Below are 13,408 nucleotides of genomic sequence, written 5' to 3'. Positions count from 1 at the left end.
TAGGACAAAGGGAATGTACCGCTGCAGCGACTCTCCATGACGACGGTAAAGCAAGAAATAAACATGGAACATGTCGTAAGCGTTTGTGGCAGGCCTGGGCTGGAAACAGCCGTCGGACGGTCTAGGGTGGTATAATTTTCCCTCAGCACCTTGTGTTAGACCGTACTGGTACCATTATAGTTCGACATTACAGCCTCAGTGCTCGACAGTACGGTCTCCTTGTTCATCGATGCGACACTCTCCTACTAGAGCACGGCTAATCTCGTAACGATAATAACTTTCTAATCAGCAATGCTTCCATCAATCGGCAATGGGCGATTGGTTTAGTGGTATAATTTTCCCTTAGCACTTCGGTCGCCTTTCAGGCAATCGAGCAGCCTGGGAAAGGTCCTGGGTTCGATTCCCAGATCGTCCATATCTTTTGCTTTTCTCTAGTTCTCTTTTGCAGTCCACAGCGTCGTGGTGGGCGTGGGCGTGGTGGTGAAATTTTCGACCATGTCAAATTTGCGGAAGGAGCGATGTGGGTCTGCCACCTCCGGATCGGTCGAGAAAAATGAATGATCGTCCGGAAAAATGTAGGGTCTCTTGGAATGCTGAGAATTTTTCTACGTATATTGATTGATTGCCGTCTGCCGTGAGTGTAATTGACAAACTGGAATCGAATAATCGAATCCAGCACCTTTCACAAGCTATGACATAAGGTGCTAGGGGTAGGTACATCATGTCACTAGCGATCGCCTGAGGGCGGTCTCTGCAGGCTGCGCAAAGACGCATGGTTCTTGCTGTACCATTGTCGAGTTTCGCTCGTAGACGGATACCGTTTGCACACCCACGGTACGGGGAGGTATTCAATGTAGATGTGCGGCTGTCTTGCAGTCGATGAAGAAGTTTGACAGCTCCAGGTGTATATGCACGTGAGCGAGGTACTGGGGGTGAAGGCTCGTCAGAGAGGTTCTGCCGAGTGTATGAACACTTGAATATCATGTTCCCGTGTTATGACGTGCTAGATTTCCAGGCGGTTTGCCAATAGACTGCCCTAGACCTCGTTACGATGCGGTAAGTCTGCGGGAGCTTTACATTGCTCGAGAACGAAGATAGAACTTCACAAGTGCTCCTGGCACCGTGTGACTGAGGTTGTGATGTGAAGGAAGAGACGAGGAAAGGTAAACATTATCATTGTGAAGAGACTACTGATCGTACAGTTCGCCGAGCCGCGCGGAAAAAAGTTAGCAAAAGGTATCCCGTACTAATCGAATCCGTGCCCCATCATATGCCTGAAACCAAGTAAGAAACGCCATCCGCATCAGTCGTAACCAGCAATCCTTTTCTCCTTCATTATCTGCGATGTGCCTTGAAGCACTTATCGGATAATGCCGTCCTTGCCCGGGGGCGGACCAGGAGGAGGAGCGTACTGGTTGTTGCCGCCATATGTAGCTTGAGGGCTCTGCAGCTCAACACCGTTCTGCTGGCCGTAGTAGCCCTGGTTTGCGCCGCTGTAGTAGCCCTGGTTTGCGCCGTTGTAGTAGTCGTTGTTGTTGTTGTTGTTGTTGTTGTTATTCGGAGCGGAGTAGGGTGGTGCGGGCGCGCTGTTATGGTTCTGGTTGCCGTAGTAGGGCTGCGCGTTGTTGTTCCCAGGTCGCGCGGCCCAGCCTGTGCCGTAGAAGGGTGTGCGACCGGCCTTTCTCCTGCGACGCGCGGTGATGCAGCTGATTTGTGTTAATGTTGTTCATGTCAAGCACGCTCAACTGAGTGGAGATGACTTACCTGCAGAGGAAGAAAAGGAGCAGGAATCCGATTACGACGACCGCGAGGACGACCCAGCGCACCCAGGTGTTCCACGCGGACTGGCGGTAGCATCGTCGTACACCGTAGCGATCATAATAACAACTTGTTTGCGCCATGATGTTAGTGAATTGTGATGATGAAGTTGCCAGCAGCAGTAGTTGCGAGTTTAATGTGGATGTGGATGTGGATGTGGATGTGGGTATAGAAATGGCAAGGTCGAAGGTGAGATAGAGATAGGTAGATGTGTGTGTTGGGATGCGCGATGAATGACGTCTTAAGCACCGTTCGCTGAAGCAGGGATGCGCGACCAGCTTATAAAGAATAGCGACTCAAGGAAATGCAAAGCCACAATTTAGCAATGGAACGTACTCATCATCGTAGAATTGCCGAGCAAATAGAGCAGGCATCGTCGTGCTCGCTTGGCCGTTATCCGGTCGAAACTAGGCGTGTTTGGAGCTGTGAGAGGGTGTGTTGTGAGCGTGTGGGCCGCGGGTGCAAGCTCCAAAGGTGGGTATGACGAAGTCTAAATGCTTGAACAGGCCCGCCTCTCGAGGAGCGGTGCGGCTGTGCACTTGGCAAGAGAGCTAGTTCGGTTCAGACGGAGAGCGCTGCGACTGGCAATGACGACGCCAGGGGCGTTGTGATTTGCTGCAGGCCCGACTGTGATGAGTGAGCTGCTGATTTTCTGCTGCGCGTGCAGTGGCTTGGTCTCGAGATGCGGGGATATCAGGGCAGGCGGATGGCTGTAGAATCTTCGGCTCCGGTCGGGAGCGTTCGCGTTCTGCTCACCGGGGTCGTATCGGTGAAAATTGACCGTCTGAATCTGGAATACACAGAGGCAATTATCATGAACACAAACTTCTATCGTGGCGTGGTGGTTGTACACTCCCTGCTAGCAAGCTGAGAGCAAACTGTCATCATCGTGGCGCGTTCTTGGAGGAGCTCAAGGTCTTGCAGAGCACCTGAACCTCGTACAGCAAACTGTATGTACTCAGATCGCATGATGTCCTCTTGGTGTCTTCATCGAGACTTGATAATCGTGGGACGCTGCAGCAATCGATGCGTGACCCCACATCACCCACAAGGCTGATGCTGCACCAGCCTCAAGCTCTCTGCCCGCTGCCCTCTGCACTTCCACCCACTTTCACTACAGCTAAAATCTCGACTGCATCGTCTCCTCCCTCGCCCTTCTTTGAGTCTTTCCCAACACTCATTCCAGCAGTGTACGCGAGGACAGGGATGTGTGACTGGCCCAGGACGGTGTGGCCAATGAGAGCGCCCAAGACCTCAGTTCCCTGGCTACGCTAATGCAGGATGAGTTGTTCAATTGTAGATGGCATGGTTGCCCGCTGGTCCCACTGCCAGCGAAGCTGCTGAAATAATACTATTACTCGCGGTTGTGCCCTTCCGCGCCCTTTCTCTTTCTGTGTGGGTTTTGGCTGCCTCATTGCTGTGCTTGTCGTTCATTTCTGCGCGTTGAGCTCCATTTTGCGACTCCTGAGTCCTTGCGAACACGGAGACCCTGGTCAAGGACCGCCTGCAAATTTCGTGCGACCGCGACACGAGAGGACCGATCCCGCCAGCTTTCACAGTACTGAATTTTGGATTCGAATGCACACCGACTGCGCTGCTCTACGACGCTGCTTGTTTGCACGTGATTGCGACAGTGTGAGCGAGGATTGCAAAGGAGTGCTCCTTTTCGACACGAGGTCACGAGCACGCGCAAGTCACGATTTGCGAAGGGTACGCAGCCATAGTCATGCGGAATGCCGGCAAAGCTGCACATCCTGATGAACAGCACTTCGAAACATACAGCAATTGTTCCGCTACATACTGAAACCAGACCTGGACCGGATCATCCGTCTCTTTATCGCGCTCGCTGTACTGTCGCTCGAACCGAAACAAATGAAAATGCTACATGCTGAATCAGATGTACTGGCATCCGTCCATGGTCCTAAAACCGACGTCGCCGAATAAATTCGAAAAAGACAACATATGCTGGGTGGAAACACGATGTGGCCATCGCTGGCCTGCAGTATGACCTGCTTGTCTTGTCTTCCGTTCACGTCGTAAGAATCATTAAGCATATCGTAAGAAGCTGACGGCCGTAAACTCGTGAGAACATAGGCACGTCGAAGTCGTAAGGTCGAAAAGTCGAAAAGCACCACATCGAATCGAATGCGCTGCTGGGCACGTGGAGACCCGCCGGTCACGTTATCACCCGTTCCTCCAGGCTCACACCATAATTTACTTGCTGGCTCGGGCAATCAACCACTGGAGGACAGCGTCGAGGTTCGTCTCTTCTTTGGCGCTGATTCCGTAACAGCTCACCTCTCGATGCGAGACTTCCTTGAGGTCGAGCGCATCGATGAGCTCGTCGACAGAGAGCTTGCCTGGCAGATCAGACTTGTTTCCAAGCACAAGGAGTGGAATGCCTTCGAGGGCTGGCTTCTCTAACAGCAGCTTCAGCTCTTCTCTTGCGACTGGAAGAGCGTCCCTATCGGCCGAGTCGACAATGAAACTGGACGGATCAGCCGAAGCGCCGCAGCACGTGCGACCAACTCTTACACAATTGCATTCACTCCACGGCAATATCTCTCCCACATAGAGCGAAATCTAGGTTGACCTCCGAGGTCCCAACTGTAGGTCACGGTCAGCAGACGGAACCACGACAGGGTAAAATGCCTGCAACCCGGAAAAGTGGCTCAAACCGGCTTGGTGCTACAAGAGGTGGACCTGCGTGACCAAGACGGCACAGGGAAGCACTCACCATTTCAATGTTACATGGCCCTTCTGAACGCGCTTCATGTTGAAGCCAACGGTAGGGATGGAGCTATGGCCGTTAGCGCTTTGACCAACTGTGACGATGGAGCTCATGGTCGCGCAGAGCTGCGCAGCCGGCACGCTGCTATTTGCACGACATGGAGTGAGTATTGACGCACTCAACAGTGAACTCTCCTCCCTAGGCAGCATCTCGTCAGTGGGACATGTTCGCAGAGATCTCGCGGATGTAGCGCGGCCACTTCCCGATCTGGAGATCACTCACCGCCAGAACCCTCAATAGCGACGTCTTGCCAGCATTCTGCAACCCGATCATGGTGATGTCCATCTCTGTCGCCCTGCAAAGTGAAGGGAGTCAGCTTCCATCTCATCTCGGATCATTTTCGAGTGTCGTGACGCTATGTCTCGGGACTGAGACGGGTAGGAGTGGACAGATATTAGAGGCGCATCAGGCATCGAGGCTGGTGCACGCGCAGGCGCAAGGCAAGAAGGCAGACGCACCAGAACAGGCGCAGAAGCCAGTCATAGATTCGGCGGAAGATGCTCGCCATGGTGGGAGCCCTGGCGATGGTAGTGGCCTCGAGTCGTGGTCGTCTTCCCGCAAGGAACAGGTGATGGACGATGGATGCTGGTGCGAAAGCGTGGGAATCCTTGCTGCGGGGTCTATTCGGTAGTGGTTGGCGATCACGCCGGTGTCGAGTAGCAGCAACAGAGAATTGACAACAATACAAAAATCATGCAAATTGTGCTGGCTGCAGAGTGGCGATGTGAAGAGCGAGGACTGCGCTGCCCTGGAGAAAAGGCCGCAGGTGGAGAGGTCGCTGTGCACAAGTTCGCCGCGGGCAGGTGACTTCCGCTGCAGCAAGCTAACTCCCGCGGCTGCATTTGCCAGTCCGTGCGTCGCCGCCAAAAAAGTTAAACTTTTGGAAGAAGCAGCACCCACAGCTTCCACACTGTGACCGCCCACGCGACCCACTGCAGCAAGAGTCATCCGTCATGGCTTCAGCTGCCACTGCGAAAAAGCAGCCACAGTGGTCAACAAATTTCGACACGAAGCGCCGCCAGCACCTCTTCCGGAATCCGCCCAAGGACAAGACCGCTTATCCGACACTCGCTGCAGCTGTCGACCCCCACATCAACTCATTTAATAGTATTTTTACGCCCGGCGGCCAGATCGAGGAGGGTATTAAGGACATTGGTATCAAAAGCTTCACCGATGGCGACCCGTACGCGCAACCTGAGGAGATTGGGCGCAGAAACCGACTTTCTGTGCGCATTCAAGATGTTTTCCTTGACAAGGCTGTCCTGCCGCCTTCCAACAAGGTTGCACTCAAGAACCGCAACATCTTCCCCGCGGAATGTCGAGAGCGCCACGCCACATACCGTGGCAAGCTTCGTGCTCGTCTCGAGTACAAAGTAAACAACGAAGATTGGCAGGAGGAGGTTTGCGACCTGGGACAGATCCCCATCATGTTGAGGGTGAGACTCACCCAAACTATCGGAATGCGCACGCGTACAGCAGCACGGAAGCTAACGCGTGACAGTCGAACCGGTGTCACCTCGAGAACATGAGCCCAGATCAGCTTGTCAAGGCCAAGGAAGAGACCGAGGAGTTGGGTGGCTACTTTATCGTCAACGGTATTGAGAAGATCATTCGAATGCTGCAGGTGAACAGGCGCAACTACCCCATGGCCATCAAGCGTGGTGCCTTCACGAACCGCGGTCCTGGCTACACACCATACGGTATCCAGATTCGCTCGATCCGCACCGATCAATCTTCGCAAACGAACGCGCTCCACTATCTCAGTGATGGAAACGTCAATTTCCGTTTCTCATGGAGGAAGGCCGAATACCTGGTCCCTGTCATGATGGTCATGAAGGCGCTAGTCGAAACAAACGACCGGGACATCTTCGAGGGCATCGTCGGCGCAGCTGGCTCGAAAGGACTCGCAGAGAAGCAGTTCGTCACCGATAGAGTAGAATTGCTGCTCAGGACGTACAAGGTCTACGGGTTGCACTCGCAAGCAAAGACAAGGGCATACCTGGGATCCAAATTCAAGGTTGTGCTACAGCTTCCTGATGACGCCAGCGACGATGAAGCGGGTGTCGAGTTTCTGCGAAAGATCGTTTTACCCCACCTTGGAGCCTACAAAGTCACTCCGGCGCAGAACGCCGATAAGTTCCAGATGATCCTCTTCATGATCAGAAAACTGTACGCCTTAGTCGAGGGCGAGTGCTCGGTCGATAACCCAGATGCGGTCCAGAACCAGGAAATCCTGCTTGGTGGTCAGCTTTACGGAATGGTCATCAAGGAAAGACTAGACGAGTGGCTGAACTCGATTCGGCCTGTCCTGCAGGACTGGGGCCGTCGATCGGAGTGGAAGTCGTTCACATCGCCCGAGTTCAAGAAGGAGTTCGTTCCCAGGGTCTTGAAGAGGACGACCATGGATGTTGGGCGCGCCATGGAATATTTCCTCTCCACTGGTAACCTCGTCTCTCCAACTGGTCTCGACCTGCAGCAAACTGCCGGTTTCGTCGTTGTGGCTGAGAAGATCAACTTCTACCGTTTCATCAGTCATTTCAGGATGGTGCACAGAGGTGCCTTCTTTGCGCAGCTCAAAACGACCACAGTTCGTAAGCTTCTTCCGGAGAGTTGGGGCTTCATGTGTCCAGTCCACACGCCTGATGGTTCTCCATGTGGTCTGCTGAACCACTTTGCGCACAAGTGCAAGTTGGCTACACAGAACGTTGATGTTTCAGCCGTTCCCAAGCTTGTGGCGCAGCTAGGCGTATCAAGCAAGTCCTCCGCATCACTTGAGTCAAGCGTGGTCGTACAACTTGATGGCCGAGTCTTGGGCTTCTGCTCACCAAAGCAAGCCAAAGTCATCGCAGACACATTACGATACTGGAAGGTCGAGGGCACGCACGGTGTACCGTTGGAGCTTGAGATTGGGTTTGTTCCCAACTCAAACGGCGGCCAGTACCCCGGTGTCTTCATGTTCTCACAAGTTGCACGCATGTACCGGCCCGTCAAGTACCTTCCTCTCGGCAAGCTCGACTATGTCGGGCCCTTTGAACAGCCATACATGTCCATCGCTTGCACGGACCCGGAGATCGTGTCTGGTGACTCTACCCACGTCGAGTTTGACCCTACCAATATCTTCTCGATCATCGCCAACATGACACCGTTCTCCGATTTCAACCAGTCGCCTCGAAATATGTACCGTAAGTATTTTCTATTCCACCATGTGTTTTGATTCTGGTCTAACAGATTGTAGAATGTCAGATGGGTAAGCAATCGATGGGTACACCTGGAACCGCGCTGCGCTACCGCACCGACAACAAGACCTACCGCCTCCAGACAGGCCAGACACCTATTGTGCGACCGCCCCTCCACAACGAGTATGGCTTCGATAATTTCCCGAACGGCACCAACGCTGTTGTGGCGGTCATTTCATATACCGGTTACGACATGGACGACGCTATGATTCTGAACAAATCGGCGCACGAACGTGGTTTTGGTCACGGCACCATCTACAAGACTAAGATCTGTGATCTGGAGGAGGGTGGCCGCAGGAACAGGTCAGGAAAGACCGTCTCCAAGCTTTTCGGTTTCGCGCCGGAGGGCTTGAAAAAGGCTTCCTATCTCGACACCCTTGATGAGGATGGTTTCCCACGTGTTGGCACACTCCTGCGTCACGGTGACGTTATCGCAGCGTGGCACACAGTCTCGTACGACGCTGCGACTGATGACTACATCAATCGTGATGCCAACACCCAATTTTTCAAGTACAAGGAGGATGAGCTTGCGTTCGTTGAGGAGGTTCGCATCATTGGCTCAGAGGATGGCACGCAGCCTTGTCAGAAGATCAGTGTCAAGCTCCGCGTTCCCCGTTCGCCCATCATCGGTGACAAGTTCTCGTCTCGTCACGGACAGAAGGGTGTCTGCTCGCAAAAGTGGCCCTCGATCGACATGCCTTTCTCTGAATCTGGTATTCAACCCGATGTCATCATTAACCCTCACGCTTTCCCGTCCCGTATGACAATCGGTATGTTCGTCGAGTCTCTGGCTGGTAAGGCAGGTGCTATGCACGGTATTGCCCAGGACTCGACGCCCTTCCGTTTCGATGAGCAGAACACTGCTGTCGACTTTTTTGGCCATCAGCTCATGAAGGCTGGTTACAACTACTACGGAAACGAACCCATGTACTCCGGCATCACAGGTCAGGAGCTCGCGGCCGATATTTACATCGGCGTTGTATACTACCAGCGTCTCCGTCACATGGTCAACGATAAGTACCAGGTCCGTACCACAGGTCCGGTCAACTCGATGACAGGTCAGCCTATCAAGGGTAGGAAGAAGGGTGGTGGTATTCGTGTTGGTGAGATGGAGCGTGATGCGCTTATTGCTCACGGTACTGCTTTCCTGCTCCAGGATCGTCTGATGAACTGCTCCGACTACACCAGAGCAGCCATCTGCCGTGGGTGTGGCAGCTTCTTGTCGACTGCGCCAACAGTCAACGAGTTTTCGCGTAAGAACGAGAAGAGTGGCAGGAGCCTGACAATCAGGTGTAGAAGATGTGCGAGCCTCGCGGACGGTCACCAGAGCAAGAGTGATACTTGGACCGATGGCCAGGGCATTCGCTTCAGCGGTGGCGACGACATTGCTACGGTTGCTGTGCCGGGTGTGTTGAAGTATCTCGATGTTGAGCTGGCCAGTATGGGTGTCAGACTCAAGTTCAATGTTTCGCCTTAAGACTGTGAACACGCACGAAATGGAGATACGAGCGGCATGTTGGGAGGAATTGTTTAGGCATTGCTTGGCGTTTTGGATGCAAAAGTTACCCGGACTCTTTAGCAGCATCAGCGGAGTTCTCTAGATTGATGAATCGAATCACGTCACAACAGACAACGACTCGGTAGACACGCTGTGATCACCTGGGATACCTCGAACGACAACACTGGAACAACAAGGAAGACAGTTGCGATGGTTCCCAGCCCTCTGCACGTACAGTGCCACTTCTTTCACACCGACTTCTGTTGCGCTTATTCTTAGCTGGGCGTGCAGGAGATGTCGGAAAGGCCGTGAGTAGTGAGCGGCTGAAGCATTGCTGCGGCGCAGTGCACAAAGGAATATCCTTTTCTAAAGCCCGCGAATCCGCATGCTATTACGATACAATTGATACTCTGACTTGAGCATCTGTTAGCAGATTTACATCAAGTCAATGCCTTTGATCAAGACAAAGGTGTAAAGATGAGAACTGGTGATGCTGTGCGGAGACTCTGAAATGTGACTGTAGCCAGCCAACCGGAGGCGCAGGAGACCCAATTTTAGAACCACAATTTCGACTCATTTCAGCTCCGCCGCAACAACCACCATCCTACAGCTGAGCTTGGTTCTGCGGAAATATATACTGCCGCTTTACTCTTTCTTCCCTCTCTATTCCGTTCACTGCACCTGCAGACATACAATCTGCAACACATCAATTGGCATAGTAGCTGCGTTACCCCTCTATACCCCACACCATGGCCGACTCCATAAAGCAGGAGATCGCAACGATCGAGAAGAAGATTGAAGAACTTCAGGCACAGCTGGTTGATGCTAAGGCAAGGTTACAAAAGAGCCAGAATGAGACTGCTGCCAACGACGAGTCGGCGAAGCTGTCGAACGAGGAGAAGCTGGACCTGATCAAGGTCAACTTGAAGGAGGTCTTGAACCCTGAGATTATGGAGGCAGCGCTCAAAGAGGATCGACCACTGAAGGTCTACTGGGGAACCGCTACAACAGGAAGGCCGCACTGCGGATACGTGGGTTCTGCACATCTTTGGGCGGAGTGTGATTGTAGCTAACAAGACGGCAGTTTGTACCTATCCTCAAGCTCGCTCAATTCCTCGCTGCAGGCTGCCATGTCAAGATCCTCCTCGCCGATATCCACGGCTTCCTCGACAATCTGAAGGCGCCTATCGAGCTCGTCAAGTTCCGCGCCGAGTACTACCGCTTCACAATCACCGCCCTCCTCAAGGCTGTCAACGTGCCCATCGACCGCCTCGAGTTCGTCCTAGGCTCCTCTTACGAGCTCAAGCCCGACTACATGATGGACGTCCTCCGTCTCGCATCCATAACCTCGGAGCATGATGCAAAGCGTGCTGGTGCCGAAGTCGTCAAGCAGACTGACAACGCACCTCTCTCTGGCCTGCTCTACCCGCTCATGCAGGCCCTCGACGAGCAGTACCTCGACGTCGACATGCAGTTCGGTGGTGTCGACCAGCGCAAGATCTTCGCCCTCGCAAAGGACATCCTCCCCAAGATCGGCTACAAGGAGCGCGCCCACTGCATGAACCCCATGGTTCCTGGACTGCAAGGCGGCAAGATGAGTGCCTCCGACCCTGACTCGAAAATTGACGTCCTCGACAATGAAGAAATTGTCAAGCGCAAGCTCAAGAAGGCCCACGCCGCACCCAAGGTCGTGGAAGAGAACGGCGTCCTCTCCTTCGTCGAATACGTCCTCCTGCCAGCATCCTACCTCCGCCATGGCACACAAAAGTTCGTCGTCGAGCGCCGCGATGCCGATCCTCTCGTCTACACCGACATCGCCAAGATGCAAGAAGACTACAGAGCCGACATCCTGTCCCCTCAGATCCTCAAGCCCGCCGTTGTCGACGCGCTCAACGCGCTCCTCAAGCCCGTACAGCAAGAGTTCCAGAACAGCCCCGAGTGGAAGGAGATCGAGCAGAAGGCTTACCCGCCGCCGCCAGCGGAGAAGAAGAAAGAGAAGAAGGCCAAGAACAAGGGCGCTTTCCACCCAGCCGCCAAGAAGGTAGAGGCCAAGCCCGACGGGCATGTTGAGGGCGCGGACAAGGCCAAGGTCGATGTTGGTACTGAGGGTGGGGAGAAGACGATTGAGAACTTGACGCTTGAGGAGAAGAAGTAATCGCTAGATATCCTGAAGCATAGAACCATGCATGATGTCTGACGCAGGTGGACGGATTCCGTTGGTACGCTTCTTTCTTAAATACAGTGTTGTGCTGCTCCCATAACCTACTTTTACTTGTCCTTCAATTCTGCATTGCGCTTGAATCTGTGCATTTCATCAAGGACTAAGTATGACTACCCCCATACCGAAGACAACAACGCTGCATCACCAGCACCGAAGAGAACGTCACTGCATTTGCAGTGCAAGTGGGAAGATTCAGACTTTGTACTTCTCACAACCAACCTTAGTCGAGGGATGTAGGCTTGTGTAGGTGACACCGCATATCAGTATCGGCCTCCAGCATTCCGCAATTCCGAGCGAGTTGAACAGGCATGGGTCGCACGGCTCGATACTCTTTGCACACCTCAATATCCCCAGGGTGAGCTGACGCGGATGAGTGTCGTATCAGTAGTGGAAAGGGTAGCTGAGAGATGTTTTGGGGGTTTTGCGCTGGGTCAACCTCAGTGTCGTCGCAGCCGTGCAAGCTGTAGCTGTGCATGCAGAGACAGTGGATGCATATGCCGTAATTGTAGCCGTTGACACCATAGTCTTGATGATCGTCACTGAACGCAGTTCAGAATAGTTACAGAGAGGTTGAATGGACTGACCCACCTGGAGTCTTACCACTGTCTCCGCCTCTATCGTTGACTTGGAGATTACGGTCACCGGCTTCCACGCGTGGAAAGGATCGAGCAGGCTTTCCAAAGAGCATGTCGAAGCCGGAAGTCTAGCAGACAGATTGAGCGCCGACAGTGAGACTGGCCAGGATGAGCAGGTATACGAGCAGCTTCTGCACAATCGTAAAGGACAGATGTTAGACTGGATGAACTGGACAGCAGACCAGGTAGTGAAAAAGTAATAGCAGAAGAGAGGCGAGAGCTATTTGAGCTTCTGTCAAAGATGTCTATTGCGTGAGGATTGGGACCTATACTTTTCTCTCGTGTCCAGACCAGAGAGAGCATGAGATGCGCTACCGGTTTGAAAAGTGTGGGTCGTCACAGTACAGTGCGCTGGAGAATGGTCTTTGCAGCATCAAAAAGACCGGAAACACTGACCGCGGAGGAAGCAGCTCCGTACTTTATTTATGGTGTGCAGATTCAATCCACTGCATCATCTGCTTTGAAGTCGTGAGTCGTCGTTCTCAACCCAGTGACTGACTTGTTTTCCACTCAAAGAAGCACTACCTCGCATTGCCCGCTTTCCCACATGCAATGTGCTCCGATGTAGTCCGGTATTTTGTCTTGTTCTGGGTTCCTGGTGGAACATGTTGGAGCCCTGGGGTCAGGAAGCAGCACAACACCGAACTTTCAACGACACTGAACTGTTTCAAGACGAATGCGGAGATTTAATGAAGCCGACTCTCGCTTTCGAAAGAGAGAATATTAATAGGTAGTCCTTCTAGGTCACAGTTCACGCTTGATACATGCCGCTGCGCAGTCCCGATGCTACGAAGTTTCTCGCTTCTTGCACCAAGCCACTGCTGCTGATGTAGGCTGGTGTCGATTCCGAGTCCTCACGAACCTTGGCTTCGGACTCTTCACATCGTCTATTGTCCGTAGTCAGATCACATACTTCCAAACAGCCCTGAATAGCGTCGCTGACCGTACGTATATGGTTACGGCGAGGGTATATCATCGTAGTCTACGGCTCAAAGCTCCTACCGTGACTTCGTAAGATCTACGTGTCGCATAACTGTGGCATAACAGTAGGGTAGTGCTATATACTGTACCACCTTACCCAATATAGTCATAGCGGTGCAATATACTGCTCCTTTCCTTTCCGAACCACGCCTACGCTACGCCCAGCGTTGCCAGCTGGACGTAGTACTGGAATCTACGGCTACGGTGTACTGCAGTAGGCAACAGTAA

At 53.0% G+C, this 13,408-nt stretch overlaps 5 protein-coding genes and 1 non-coding gene across 6 annotated transcripts; 3 read left to right on the top strand and 3 right to left on the bottom strand.

The window, feature by feature from the left end:
* Window positions 1–307: 307 nt before the first annotated feature.
* M421DRAFT_372256 (uncharacterized protein) lies at window positions 308–1,121 on the bottom strand. Its single transcript, XM_033589762.1, has one exon. It carries the CDS (start codon window positions 982–984, stop codon window positions 499–501), a length of 486 nt encoding a protein of 161 aa, XP_033450604.1. The 5' UTR covers window positions 985–1,121; the 3' UTR covers window positions 308–498.
* Window positions 313–415, top strand: M421DRAFT_t43. The gene has a single exon. It is a non-coding gene; the product is annotated as a tRNA-Ala (tRNA).
* A 239-nt stretch (window positions 1,122–1,360) lies between the features above and the next one.
* Window positions 1,361–1,901, bottom strand: M421DRAFT_90912 (uncharacterized protein; the record flags this gene model as incomplete). Its single annotated transcript, XM_033597896.1, has 2 exons — window positions 1,361–1,706; window positions 1,765–1,901. The coding sequence occupies 2 exons, from the start codon at window positions 1,899–1,901 to the stop codon at window positions 1,361–1,363; spliced, it is 483 nt and encodes a 160-aa protein (XP_033450603.1).
* Window positions 1,902–3,801: 1,900 nt separating this feature from the next.
* M421DRAFT_372252 (P-loop containing nucleoside triphosphate hydrolase protein) lies at window positions 3,802–5,471 on the bottom strand. The gene is made up of 6 exons (XM_033589761.1): window positions 5,068–5,471; window positions 4,832–4,904; window positions 4,728–4,747; window positions 4,556–4,618; window positions 4,354–4,425; window positions 3,802–4,306 (listed from the first exon to the last, which is right to left on the bottom strand). Exons 1-6 carry the CDS (start codon window positions 5,115–5,117, stop codon window positions 4,033–4,035), a joined length of 552 nt encoding a protein of 183 aa, XP_033450602.1. The 5' UTR covers window positions 5,118–5,471; the 3' UTR covers window positions 3,802–4,032.
* Window positions 5,472–5,520: 49 nt separating this feature from the next.
* On the top strand, window positions 5,521–9,564 carry M421DRAFT_418670 (putative DNA-directed RNA polymerase I subunit beta). Its single transcript, XM_033591871.1, has 3 exons — window positions 5,521–6,045; window positions 6,111–7,791; window positions 7,845–9,564. Exons 1-3 carry the CDS (start codon window positions 5,563–5,565, stop codon window positions 9,320–9,322), a joined length of 3,642 nt encoding a protein of 1,213 aa, XP_033450601.1. The 5' UTR covers window positions 5,521–5,562; the 3' UTR covers window positions 9,323–9,564.
* Window positions 9,565–9,936: 372 nt separating this feature from the next.
* Window positions 9,937–11,622, top strand: M421DRAFT_418669 (tyrosyl-tRNA synthetase). The gene is made up of 2 exons (XM_033591870.1): window positions 9,937–10,374; window positions 10,428–11,622. Exons 1-2 carry the CDS (start codon window positions 10,093–10,095, stop codon window positions 11,496–11,498), a joined length of 1,353 nt encoding a protein of 450 aa, XP_033450600.1. The 5' UTR covers window positions 9,937–10,092; the 3' UTR covers window positions 11,499–11,622.
* Window positions 11,623–13,408: the final 1,786 nt, after the last annotated feature.

The sequence above is a fragment of the Didymella exigua genome (genome assembly GCF_010094145.1).
Source record: "Didymella exigua CBS 183.55 unplaced genomic scaffold M421scaffold_8, whole genome shotgun sequence".
Lineage (NCBI taxonomy): Eukaryota > Fungi > Ascomycota > Dothideomycetes > Pleosporales > Didymellaceae > Didymella > Didymella exigua.
This window is presented reverse-complemented; position numbering and strand designations above follow the sequence as displayed.

Bases quoted from the DNA above. Each gene is read 5' to 3' on its own strand.
- M421DRAFT_372256 (XM_033589762.1), bottom strand. From the start codon at position 984: ATGATATTCAAGTGTTCATACACTCGGCAGAACCTCTCTGACGAGCCT.
- M421DRAFT_372252 (XM_033589761.1), bottom strand. From the start codon at position 5,117: ATGGCGAGCATCTTCCGCCGAATCTATGACTGGCTTCTGCGCCTGTTC. The intron at 4,619-4,727 runs GTGCGTCAATAC...TAACGGCCATAG, and splicing joins GGAGGAGAGTTCACTGTTGA to CTCCATCCCTACCGTTGGCT. The intron at 4,426-4,555 runs GTGAGTGCTTCC...CGTGACCTACAG, and splicing joins GGCCATGTAACATTGAAATG to TTGGGACCTCGGAGGTCAAC.
- M421DRAFT_418670 (XM_033591871.1), top strand. From the start codon at position 5,563: ATGGCTTCAGCTGCCACTGCGAAAAAGCAGCCACAGTGGTCAACAAAT. The intron at 6,046-6,110 runs GTGAGACTCACC...AACGCGTGACAG, and splicing joins AGATCCCCATCATGTTGAGG to TCGAACCGGTGTCACCTCGA. The intron at 7,792-7,844 runs GTAAGTATTTTC...AACAGATTGTAG, and splicing joins GTCGCCTCGAAATATGTACC to AATGTCAGATGGGTAAGCAA.
- M421DRAFT_418669 (XM_033591870.1), top strand. From the start codon at position 10,093: ATGGCCGACTCCATAAAGCAGGAGATCGCAACGATCGAGAAGAAGATT. The intron at 10,375-10,427 runs GTGGGTTCTGCA...ACAAGACGGCAG, and splicing joins GAAGGCCGCACTGCGGATAC to TTTGTACCTATCCTCAAGCT.